Raw genomic sequence first — 13,248 nt, forward strand, 5'->3', positions numbered from 1 at the left:
TCAGATTTCTATTTAACCCCTTCCCGTAGGTCAAAAGGCAAATTAATCTGGTGAGAATTGAATTGGAAATGAGGTGTCTGGATAGCAGGTGTCCCAACCATGGAATAGCTGCCAGGCTTAAACATGTTTGCATCTGTTCTTGTGCCATCCAAGAAGTCATCTCCGAGGTCAGGGAGATATTCAGCCGACATCTGAGATGGGAAGTTGCCACAGGGAGCACAAGTGGCAGGTGCCCTATGTTAGCAGATTATCTTGCAGTCTGGGGGGAAATGTCTGAGTGTCACTCTGACTATAAATGTAGATATTTCCATTTGTTGTGTACTTTGTTTTACCTATGTTTACTACCAGTTTATCATTGTAAAGAAGATACACAATTTTCATCCTTCTCAAAGAGGAGAATCTCACAAATCTTTTTCTTCCTTTTTTTTAGAGGATGAAGATGATGATGAGATGGTGGAACCAAAAGCACAGGATGACTTGGAGACAGAAAATCAAGACCAGAAGCAGGAAGTGAAAGAAGGTACTTTACAAAATGAAAAGGATTTTGTTACAGCTTTAAAGGACTGAATCCTGCAAGTAGTTATTCTCATAGGTAGTTTCTATTATTGAGAACACTGCGAAATCGAAAGAGTCACCAGTTTTATTGATTCAGAACCACATGAGTGGCATAAAAGCAGTAAATTGTATCCCAGTGACCCAGCTGGTAGGTCTGAGAAGCTTGTGAAAAGCACAAGACTTCAGCTGTTTAGAAGAAGAAACACGTCCTCATAACTTGTGAATGAAGTAGAGATTCTTGGATTCCAGGACTGGTGCTTACTTGTCCTCTGGTTCAAATAGCCTGCTTACATGAAAGATTTAAAACACGAATGCCAGGCATTCCAGCGGCTCCATAAAGTTGGTTGGTCTTCAGAGGTACTTAGAGCCCACAACTGTCTGCTTGCTTGAGAGGGGCAAACTTAAGTGGTGGTCAGGAATCCTCCAGCAGAAAACCATTTGAGTGGAAAATGTTGACTATCAGAATAAAAAAAAATTGTAGGAGCTGCCCCCAGGGAACTTAAGGTCAAAGCTGAAGCCAGGCAGGTCCATCCCTTCTATCCATTTCTCTGGATTGAGACACTCTCAAGGGGTACAAGAGATGAAAATTCCGGTTACTTCTGGCTTCTTTCTGGTGCAGACAAGAGACACGTGTCGAAGTGGTGCATTATCTTGTGAAAACAAGATAATACACACGTCAAACTGGTGCACTGGACATGGTAAATATACTGGGTGTCTCTCGTGTGCTTCTCTTGTACTTGTTCTAGGTTTCATAATTAGAAGAGGGATGTAAAATTTGTTCTTCCTGACCTGGGAATTTACTAGAGTATTGGCTATTCTGGTGTGTCACCTTGAACAGTCAACACTCACCCCTACGTGGAGTCAGTGAAAAGAGCTGAAATATCAGCATCTCCAGTGTGCGAGGAAATGAGTTTCTTCTCTGCCATTTCTTAGCTCTGTATTGCCAGGACTGTTCACAAAACTGTTTGCACTCTTGAAAGGTAACTTACTTCCTCAGGTAGGGCCTAAATCACTTTGTGCTATGGTGATCATTGTCAGGATGATTCTGTGACCTTGGCTTTGTTCTTCACAAGATAATCTCACTATGGGAAAAATATAGAGTTGTTTTACAGAGAAGCTCATGAAGTCATTAACTGTGAATACAGCGGTGGATGCTCCTTTCTCATCCAGGGGAGCCTGGCATGATTTACATCAGTGTCCAATAAACCTGAGTCTGGTGTATAGTGCCCACATTTGCTGTCCTCACGCACTGAAGTGAGTTGCAGTACCAGCCATGCTGGTTTGATTATAAATTGATCTTTCTTCCCTCTTAAGAGCATCACAGAAATCACCCATGCCATAAATCCTGAAGTGTCCGTTGCTCATTAGGTAGAAACACAGAGGGAGGAACTTACTCCTCCAGCTCCTCATCCTTCTGCTTCTCCCACTGCGCCCAGCCACCGCTGTCATGGGTGGAGGGGAGCAGTAGGAGCAGCCGTGACAGCAGGAACAGGAGTCACACAAGAGCCTGCAAAGGCAGAACTGAAGACATCAGCAAGAAACATGGCAACATAGAAAAACTTACATTTTCCTGAAAATTACCCTTCCTCCCAAAACTGTGGGGTCAACTCACATACAGGCTCTAGCAGTCACTGGGCCTAACACAGTATCTCTTTTACTGATGACAACAAGAAGCCATAAAAACCGATTTCACTGCCCCCAGTGCATAAGCACTGTCCTGCAGTGCTGAATGTCCCTCTAGTATTCAGATTGCAGTTGATCCCACCCCCATTTATTTCCACATAAAAGTAATGCTAGCACTTATACCTGGGGAGAAAGCACAAACTCCTGCATGAAGAGAAGAAGGAAAAAATCTAAATACATTCCTGAACTGATTTATTTCACTTTTTCGTGAGCTTTCAAGTTAGCCTTTTATGTACTTTGCTGACCAAGCGCCACTGCCAACATCTTTTCTTTCTTTGTTGTGTTTGAGTCTCGGAGCAGTGCTCCCCTTCCCTGCCTAGCAGACCCCCCAGGAATGGTAGATCAACTGGGCTAGTTTAGCGCTAGTCTCAGACACACAAACTGCAGGCTGTAAAAGCAAGGCACAGCTTGTTTTAGCAGAACCGGCTTTGTGAGGTGCTAGCACTTGACTGGGTTCAAGGAAGAGGAAAACATGCTCGTTGCCTGATAGAAAGTGAACTTGACCTGCAGTACGTGTTGTGACAGATCAAATAGTGGCGTGCCGATGACTGGCATTAAATGCTGTGAATCAAAGGAAGCAGTCGTCCCCAAATTGGCAGGGAACGGAGTCCCATTTTTTAGCGTTTGGTGTCGTTCTCTCCCTGTTGGCTTTAGCCCTTTCACCAACAAAATCCCGTTTTCCTCTCTGTTGTAATCACCCTTCTCATGTTCTGAGCAGCATTCAGAGTTTGAAGCCATCGTTTGTGTTTCATGGAAGTGATTAAAACCATGTTACAAGTCAAACAGGAGTTTAGAAGAACATTTCCTGTCTGTGCTGCACTCCGTGTGCCTACTCAGAATTAATAGCTTTTCTGCAAATTAGCACATAATGGGTTAAAAGCATGTTTATGTTGGCATTAAGTACTCTGGCTTCTTTTTTTCTGCAAGGCAAGACAATATTTTGCAAACTTTTTAAAGAATCTCTAATAGATATTATAGTGGCGCCATTCACACTGCTATATAGTAGTTAAGGCTGTGTCAGCACTTCCATTATGAATCCTGTTTTTCAGGGATTTATAACCCAGCCGTAAAAATTTGCTCTGGGCTGAAATTTGGTTTCAGCTCAGGGAGCACATTTTTTAACAGATTAAAAAAAAATCAGCGTGGCCTTTTTTGAGTTATAGGAGTGTAAGAAAAAAAACCACGGGAGAGAGAAGTGCGGGGAGAGAAAAGCAGACAATTTTTTCATGAATATCACTCCAAAATAGGTCAGGATGAAAAATAAAGCTTTGATCCAGCCTGTTCAGACTCCCCCTCCCCAAGCCAACAGCACAGGAGTGCTCTATTTTTATAATGGTATTTTAAGAGGAAATGTGATTTTTTTTTTCTCTGTGGTTTATAGGTAGTCCAATTTAATTCTACAGACATTTACTGCATGCTTAATTTCCTCGTCTTCCCCCCGCACGCCCCAGAGTCGCTCTGCGGGGTTTGGTGGGATTATTCAGCAGTCACGACTGTGTGCAGGGTCTGACCCTGGTTCTGGACCTGTCTTGGCATCACCGTAAGGCACACAGTGCACCTGCAATAGGGCAGCCTGCCTGGCACAACACCTCTTGCGGCACTTCAATGCCATGGAGGTGCTAAGGGCAGAGGAGCAGCTTGAGCCCCCCAGAGTGTTTCTGGAGTGGGAGGTGAACACCTGGCTCATTGACTGTTCGAAGCATATGAAGCCTTAGGACGCCCTTGTGTTTCTTCCATGGAGCTGCCTGTTGTCACACCCGTCTAAGGTGCATGGTCTCCCCACCGTTCTTGGACGAGCCAAGTGTGGGATACCTGCTGGAGAACTGGGCTGTGCTCTGCCCGTTCCCAGCCTCTCCTGACCACGTAAACAAGAGACTGGTACCAAACTGTGGCATCAAGTGGGTTGGGGCTTTCCACCACCAGAGCGCTCTGGAGCTCCACCTTAGGCGCCTCTTTGTGGCAGTAGAAACCACATGAGCAGCGGGACGGGCTGGGTCTGGAAAGCGGGCCTCAACCTGCGTTTATCTGAAGCCGTGGATACATCCACAGGAACTTGCATGAAAGGCTGGGATGGGGGAGGCTGGGATCTGCAGCTTCAAAGACCTGCTGTGCCCCACTTGCCCTGGCCCCGTGCATGGAGCTCAGGTGTCCACGCAGCAGGCTGCGGTGAGGGAGATGGTTTAGCTCTTGGCGGCTCAGGCATTGAGTATCGGAGAAGCAGGACAGATTGTGGTAGGGTTTCTAATAGCCTGTGACGCCATGGTTTTACTGCCACCAACACCACAGCGAGCTCAGGTGTGCCAACCCTTCCTGACAGCCCGACTCAGGCGTGCTCAGGGATGGTGCTCAGCACGGCCTCTGGAGAAGCACGCTCAGTGGGAACAGCCCTGCCTGGCACAGATTTGAATTTAAGGCTCTGGATTCTGCTCCTCCAGAACCAAAAAAATCCCTAAATGCACCTCAAAATCTCCGTTTATACGTTCAGCAATTACACCGTGCAGGAGCTTGTGTTTTAAACACAACACAACCAAGATATGGCATATATCAAACGAGGATATGGCATATATGAAATGAGGATATGGAATATATCAAGCCTGGCATGAAAGCGAGAAGCACGAGAAAAGCCAGAGGATCGCAGGCTATCGGCAGGCTGGGCTAAAAGCTGCTGAGAGCCGCTTAGCACCTTGCGGTTCTCACGCTGTACATTTCAACCGTCCTCAGTCGTCAGCACATCTAACGTTTACATGGGTTTAAATATACACTGAAAGAAATAATACACCTCTTAAAAGGGTTTTTACTAATCTCCTTCTGTCTTTCGTTATATCTCTGGGCTCATAACAAGGCTGCTTCCTGCTTTACTGTTTTTATTAGTTCACCCTTTCTTTCATTCACTTACTCCTTTTGTTCTTTTTTTCTTTTTTTGCCTTTAATAGACTTCATTTCTCTTGTCAGGTTTTTACAATTTCTGAGGTTCAAGGAGAATATTTTTTATGTTCTATTATACTTATTCAAATGTGCGTCTTTTTTCTTTTCTTTTTTTTTTTTTAAATATCTTCTTGGGTCCCTTTGTTTTTAAATATTTGTGAATTTGATCCTGCACTGTTATCACAACTACTTCTATTATATTTACCACAAGCTTTCTTCTTCCAGATAAAAACAAGTCTGCAGCATTTTTTAATCTTAGTTCCTAAAGATCCAAGGAAATGTTTTAATATTAAAAAAAAATGTTTTCTATTTTGTCCAAAGAAATTTGTGGACAAAGGACCTTGATGTGAAATAAGGTATTTCTGAGGATCATGGTTAAATCATGTGAAATAATAAGATGCCCTTATATTTCATAAATAAGTGTTGAATAAATCAGTTGTTTTCATGTCACATTCGATTTTTGTTACATATCCTAGACCTTTTCGTTCATGCACGGTGTACAAAGTCTTTCCTTATGGATATACCTCGCATTTTCTTCCCCTCCGTGCATATATAACTGCACACACAGTGTTTTAATTTTAAATGTAAATTCCATTTTATTTTGTACACTATTGTACATTAACGTGAGTACAGGGCTTCTTTGATACGTGTTGTTCATCTTATAACCCCAGAGCCACCCAGGCAGCACTCTGTTTGTGGGTACGCCATCCCACCGAGTGGGTCTGCGGGCAGATGGGATGCCCAGTTCAGCAGAACTTGGTGGCTGCGCCGTGGGTCCTCCTGCCGTGAGCCGTGCGGGGCCACGGGTGGGTTCAGCTCCTCCGGCTGGGAAGCAGAGCACAGGCACAAGAGTTCATTACAAAGCTATGGTATAGAAACAAGAGCAAAGTATGGGTCTGTCTTTGCAGGAGCTTTCATTGCACTCCAGGCAATAAGCACGTAACTTTGAGCGCTGGTAAGCTAAGCATCGCACTAGGCTTTGTTAGACGTGGAAGGTTAGATGTGGTTTGTTTGGTTTTTACGGCAGGGAGAGCAGATACTTGAAGGCAAATGCTGTATTCTTACAGGGAATTTCTGAAGATATTGTCGCATCACATAGGTCTCTGTGACAAAACAAAACAAAAAACACTTTGATCAGCTACTTATGTTTCTCAGAGTTTTCCTTGAAGAGAGCTTGTGTCTCTTGAAAGCTGAGATCAAAGTAACTGTAAGCCCCCAAATAGGAAGAAAAATTGCAGAAAATTACATAGATTCTTTTTATTTTATTCAAGGTAATGGACAGACAGGGAGAAGGAACAAGGGGAAAATGGAAGTGGCTCTGAAAGATAAATGGTTAGAAAATCTTCATATTTGAAAGAACAAGCCTGTCTGTTTTGGGGTTTTTTTGCTTATACTTCATGTATTTGCAGTACTTACAGTAATGTTGTACACTGGAAAAAGTAATGATGTTAACATTCTTGTAAGAAGAGATTGCCTCAAATAAAACTTCAGAGGCAGCCGAATGAAAGAAGAAAATAAGGTTAAAATATGAAGCTTAATATCGCCAGGGGGCATCTGGTGTGTCAGTCAGATGAATGAGGTAAGCTGATTTATGCCCTACAAACTTTAGCCAAGGTGTTTCTGATGCCGAAGAGGGTTTAATAGACTGCTGGCCTCCCACAGATCATTGCTAACTGCAAGGGAGATTTTGCTGAGGTAGAACTGCAATCATGTGTGTCTCCATTGCTTGTGAACACTCCACAGCTCCCAAGCTGTTTATTTTTTGCCTTTTCCCTTTCTATTGATTTTTGGTTGTATTTTCTTTGCCAGTTATAGTCAGCAAATGGCTGAGTAATAAATTTATATTTCCAAGCTGTAGAGAGGATTTGATTTAGCAAATAATTTTTACCATTTGGAGCAGTTTAAAATGAGTTTTCCAGTTGCCTTTGCAGTTATTTTCTCCCCTTTTATGCCGTTTTGCTGCATCGTCATGGTTGTTGTCTTTGATTCTCGGAAAGCAATGCCTTAGTGGTGACAGTGGGATATTGCTCATTACAGGCTTCCTTGCCAGATGAGTTCCCTTAGTGCCAATTACTATTCAGCAGTGGATGCTGCAATAGGTCAACCTGTACTTTTTGCTAGTCATTCTTTTTTTTTTCACATGCATTGCTTCTGTCTAAAGCACTTAGAGGCAAATTGTGCTCCTGCCTTGGTAATTGTCACTCTGCTACTCAGGGGGACCGTGCAGGGGGACCTAGATATTCTCTGGATGTGTGGAGCTCCACAGGGACCACAAACCTGGTGGCAGGAGGCATAGGGCCAAGGCTGTAGGAGATCATCAAAAGCTAAAGTTTCTAACTTCTTTGCTGCTTTGTCTCCTGAGGGCCAAATTGCTCCTCTACCTTTTGCATTTTTCCAACCTTCTATATTTAGCCCGCGTGTAGTGCAGAGATTTTGTCTTTCAGAGCTAACACTTTGACCAGTTGAGGCAAACCTGAGTGTGGTGATAACAGCTTCTCCCGACCACAGGGAGTGCTCTGAAAGCAAGTGCACTGAAAACTGGGGGAGCTGAGTACTGCAGTAACGCTGACCATGTCACTGCTCCTGCCTGCTGTGGTGCCTTTCAATCCGTCCTTGCCCCTGGGGCTGGTGGTGGCATCATATTTGAGCAGCGGAGCTCACGAATCTAGTGTGAACCATGGGAGAATCAGACAACGAGAAAAGGCTACATCTCCCTGATAGCTGAAAGTAGCTGTGTGGCATGGCACAGCAGCTGGAAAATAATTTCTAATCGCAACTTTAAACTGTGTCACTCGTTGTTTTATTAAACATTAAGATATGTATGACAGGGCTGGGAATTAAACTTTGATGTGTACTGCGCGTTCTCTGAGGCACCGTGCTGAGTTATCTTTTTTGGCTGCTGCTGTTTTAACCCAATATGGCCTAGGGAGGCTGCAAGGTCATTTTCACAAGTAAACACCTCAAATCCGTAGTGTAAAGCCAAACGCAGGAAACCTTCGATCGATGGTTAAACTCTTTAAGTACAAGTGTCTCCGTAATTTTGCAATAGATCTGTTTGCAGTATGTTGTTTGTGTACCTAAGTATAAATTTGGAACAAAATTCTCTGTTAGCATAATTCCTGTGATGTCAATAGAGCTTTTCACGCTGGGAATTTAAGCTAGTTGCAAGGTCTGTTTGGTGTCACTGCAAAGATACTAATGGCATTTTTGAAAGACGAGTAATTCTGAAATATAACTAAAAGCATGTGTGGGCAAAGGCATAATTGATATACAACATATCAATATGACCCTGCTAGTGTAATTGATAATGGAATTGTGCATCGTAGCAGTAGCAGCATCCCAGTTTCCTTTCCCTCGGATGCTCACGTTTGAGTTGGAATTTACCAACAAGTCATTAAACTGATGGAGACATAGCATTGATGCATCCTGCAAAGACAGTATTTTTCAAATGAAGGGCCATACTGGAAATACTGGTTTGGAAGTAAAGGTTTAGCATCTCCGCGTGTGTGTAAAGAAGCAACTTCATCTCGTGGGGGCCAGGCTGTCCTGACTGGTGCCCGAGAGACGGCTCCTACCCCCTCCCAGGGCAGGTTTGGTCACAGCTCAGTGGCATTTGTTGCTCTGACTCTTCAGATTCCTCTGAAAGGAATAAAACTGCCTTAAAGAAACCGGTGTTTGGCTGGTTGCTGTTCATTTTGCTGCCTCAGAGAATATCTTTGGTTATTTACTTCATTGCTTCACCAAAGCTCTAAAGCAGAGACAGGATTTATCAGTGACACCAAGGAGAAATGGGAAGAAGTGAAGGGAGAGATTATGTGAGCCCTTTTAACACAAAGAACTTTAGTATAAGTTAAGAAGATTATTTTATCTTTGGCTCCTCTGACAGGTCCCCTGTTACATAAGTGTTCTGCTTTTTCGAGTTAGGTATTGCCGAAACGCCAGTCACAGCCATTTCCTGAAATAGGAACACTGAGTTTATTTAATTTGGGGGGTTTAAGTATTTTCCATTTCAGAATAATAAATATATAAGATATAGGATCTCTTCTGTGTAAATGCTACATTCTGGCAATATACAGGAGTATGTTTAGATATACTAAGAAATTCTGAGTCATGATTTTAAGAGTAAAGCTTTGATTTTTGTCCTGACATTGCTACGGCAAGCTTTCATGTCAAAAGAAACCCACTGAAGATGTTGATTCATTGGGAAAGGGGTGAAATGTCATACTCTTAACTACATCTTTTCATTTTCCAAGCTCCTCCTAGAGAACTGACAGAAGAAGAAAAACAGCAAGTTCTCCATTCAGAAGAATTCCTGATATTTTTTGACCGGACAATACGTGTAATTGAGCGAGCTTTGGCTGAAGACTCAGACATCTTCTTTGACTACAGTGGCAGAGACGTAGAAGAGAAAGATGGGTCAGTTTGTTGTGGTTTTTTTTTTTTTTTTGCTTTTGTAAAGTAAGCTTTATAAAAAGAATTCCAATGCCAGGAAGCTTTAATTTTAAAACTAAATTAAACATTTTTATAGCTAAGAAAAGGTTATTACCTCTCCATGAAGGCCTGGATCACTTTGTTAGCCAAAATTATTTTGTAAAATAGCTTCATGCTTTATCGATCTAAGGTTTTTTCTTTGACGTATTAAGTGGTTTAATTTTTTGTTTCATTTTTGGGGTGAATTTTCAAATTCTGAAGAAATAATTGAAATAGATAAAAGTGTGTATACACGTATATATATAGGTGTGCATGCCTACATTCCAGTAGTGTACATCTGTGTGCTTATATCATGATATTTTTACAAATTCAAATTACTGTTGTTTATATTCTACTACTGCCTCAGGTCTGTAATGGGTCCCACTGTGCTATGCATTGGGTGGATGAAAATTATGATCTCCCAAAGTGTTTGCAATCTAAATGCGTAAAACAAGAGGTGACAGGTTGTGTATTCAGCAATTGATAGGGGAGCGGAAGCAGCAAAACTTGTTAGTAGGAGAGAAAGTATTTTGGTTTCAACGACTGTGTACCTGTTGAAGCCTCTCGGCAAATGAGTGGCCATGTCACGCTGAAGCTATTTACTGGAGGTTATTCTCGAGCATCGCCCCTGTGGACCGGCTAAATGCATCAGTTTGGCAGCTTTGGACCAACACTGAGCTTCAGCCCGTCCTAATGTTGCCAGAAGGCATCTGCCGCCTCCAACGCTGGGAGGAGGTGCTGTACCTTTAAGATTTCAAGAGTCAAAGTTAAGAGAGATTTGGTTATAGTTTGGAGGTGAAAATTCAGAAAAGGGGGAGCTGAATTCCAGGGCCAGGTTCGGTCCTGAGAGACAAAGGTGGCAGAGGTGGCCTGGGGCGACCCAGAAGAGTGAGACAGAAAAGAGTCAGGAAGGCAGTGGGAAATTAAGAAGTGTGGTTTTGTGAAACACATGTAAAATTTCTTCCTTGGTGCAGATTTGTTACTCTCAGTGAGACAATGAGACCAATTAAATCAAGGTGGCAGACTTCCTCAGGTTAAGCAGAAATTTGAGAAGTAGTCAGAAACTTTTGCATTGCTTTTCACAGCATTTAAACCCTGGTGTCAAAGTGTCACTTTGTTTGAATTCCCACAGAGACGTTCAAGCAGGAGCCAACCTTTCCTTTAACCGCCAATTTTATGATGAGCACTGGTCAAAGCACCGTGTCGTCACCTGCATGGATTGGTCTCTGCAGGTAAGATGTGAAGCCAGGAGATATGTTTTTATATATCTTGCAACTTCTCCCTAAAAAATGCAGCCAGTGTCATTTCGCCCTTTGTTCTGCAGAGTATGTTGTTATTTCTTAGCTAACAGCAAGGCCAGGAATGCGTGAACGCCTGTTTCTCCATAAAGAAGAGCAGTGGGCAATAATGAAGCTGTCATTTCTTTTTAATATGTTACTTGGTCTTCAAAACCAGGATGTTGTATTAAAACTATAGGTTAACAAACCTACTAAGATGAAGGAGTCTTTACTTGCCATCCCCGCTCCACACCTTCAGCACATGGAAAATTTTGTAGGACAAAAGATTTAAAATTAAACCAATAAAAAATAATTTATTAAGTATGTAGCAATTGAGTTAATAAATAGTTATATATAATACTAAAGAAAATAAAAAATAAGAATAGTGAGGAATAAAATTTATTTTTCCAATATACTAAAACTCAAAATGTGGAAGTATGTGAATAATTTGAAAAGATTGAAAAGAGGTCTTCCGAAAAGTGCTGGGTCCTCTCTTCAAGAGATGGAAGAGGCGGCTGTAGCTGGCCAGGGGGCACGCTAAAGCAGCAAGCCTGGAATGTATCCAGTTTCTGTGCACCGCAAAGCATTGTCATATTGCAAAATAAAACCGATGACAGAGCTGCTTAAGCTTCCCAAAACCAATACAGCAGCATCAGCAAAGCACAGAAACCAGGTTAAGTAGTTACTCTATTGGAGAGCTGGGATTAGCAGACACACACATCACCACAGGTCCTGTCAAATTCATTCTGTCCCAGTTTCACTCCAGCCACCCTCATCCTCTCTTCTTCGTCCCTGTTAGTAGGTTCCTAGGTTCCAGCCTGGAGCAAAGCAGATGGTTTCCCTGGGGAGGAAAGCAGGGAGACTCTGCTCCAAGGTCCACAATACAGATATAATGGAACTGCTCCAGGAGGACATAGGCTTGAAAAATGCGAACACCTAGTTGGCCCCAAACCCAGCCTCAGGAGTGCCCTGGTGTGTCCAGAGCCCTGACGCAGCCTGGTGTGGGTAGCAAAGATGCTCTAGATGTAGCTCAGCCCAGTGCTAAGAAAAGCCTAGAAGTAGCTGCTCTTTCTGCACCATGCTAGGTGTTGTGTGTGGAGATGGCGTGTGTTTAAGACCAAGCATGTAAATGGTGTGTGCGGGCTGGGGAGAGGCAGTGGATAAGGAACACAGTGACTCTCCCATCCATCCTTCTCTCCTTCCCCTTGAAAAGGCAGCAGGGCTGCTTCCATCCCTCTGGGTACTTCTCAGGGAAGGTGGCACCTGGCTGCACAGAGGACGTGTCAGGGAGGAGAGGAGTTGGAGGGTCTCACCGAGCATCGCCAGTAGGCTGTGTTGGTCTGGCTGTCCCACCGCGTCTGGTGCACAACAGGCAGCTGCAGAGATACAAGCCAGCTTGTAATATCCAGCTTGCGCCCCGTGTGTGAAACGAAGGATTTATCCTTTTGCTTTCATACAAAATATCAGCTTAACAACAGGTATGCACTGGTGTGACGTGGGTGGCCTTTAAGCACATATGGATTTCCACAGAAATCAAATATAAGCCTGAGGAAACACTTATCTTAGGTTGTTCACTTGTTCAGGGGCTGGAAATTACATGGAATTCTTATCTGATATTTTCCTAACAGGCAGTTCTTACTGTATTCCCAGGGCAGCAAGAAAAAAAGCCGCCTCAGAAGAGCACTGCCAAATGTAATTGCTCAGCCCCTGGGGCTCCCAGGCATGTTCTGCTTCCCACCTCTTTGTTCCAGGGTGGCCCCTCCTGCCTTCCCCTCCATTAACTCTTCACGCTCAGCTCCCTGGCACCCCAGCGGGGGCTTCTCCACCCCAGCGGCTTCGCCATGCTGGGGCACTTCTGCGTGCTGCCCCACACTAGCCTGGGAGGAGGGACTTGCCTCCTCTCTTGCCTGCTTTGAGGTGTATCGGAGCTGGAGCCAGACGGAGGTATTCCACCTAACTGCTAGCTCCACTTCTCAGTCACGCTCCGGGACATGGCAGTGTCCAGTGTGCCAAAGGATAACTTGAATAAGCATGGGAACTGCAGAGCACATTGCTCAATTTTCTGCGATAAAACTGTTGCGGCAAAACAGCCTGAAGGCAAATAGAAGCTTAATCAAACAAAGGACCTTGATGCATTGATTAAACAAGTTATTCTGTTCCCAGTCACATGTAAAATACGGTCCCAAACATGTGGGATCATTCATACCATTAAAGCTAACCCACTAGCCCCTTGAATCTTTTGCAGAGCAAAGGGAAAACGGCTTACATGCTTCATCAAGACTAAGCGTAAACACAGAGAGTGGGATCACCTTGCTCTGTCCATGAGGAGGTAGCTTAG

General features: G+C 43.5%; 1 protein-coding gene across 7 annotated transcripts in view; it reads left to right on the forward strand.

Moving 5' to 3' along the window:
* Positions 1 to 13,248, forward strand: part of DYNC1I1 (dynein cytoplasmic 1 intermediate chain 1) — a 196,826-nt gene that overhangs the window by 105,287 nt on the left and 78,291 nt on the right. For all 7 annotated transcript variants that reach the window (XM_063324873.1, XM_063324876.1, XM_063324875.1 and 4 more), the window contains 3 exons: positions 431 to 520; positions 9,417 to 9,579; positions 10,766 to 10,865. In XM_063324873.1, coding sequence (XP_063180943.1) covers positions 431 to 520; positions 9,417 to 9,579; positions 10,766 to 10,865 — 353 coding nt within the window. The remainder of the gene's footprint in view (positions 1 to 430; positions 521 to 9,416; positions 9,580 to 10,765; positions 10,866 to 13,248) is intronic.

Source organism: Chroicocephalus ridibundus, chromosome 2, assembly GCF_963924245.1.
Source record: "Chroicocephalus ridibundus chromosome 2, bChrRid1.1, whole genome shotgun sequence".
NCBI classification, from domain to species: domain Eukaryota; kingdom Metazoa; phylum Chordata; class Aves; order Charadriiformes; family Laridae; genus Chroicocephalus; species Chroicocephalus ridibundus.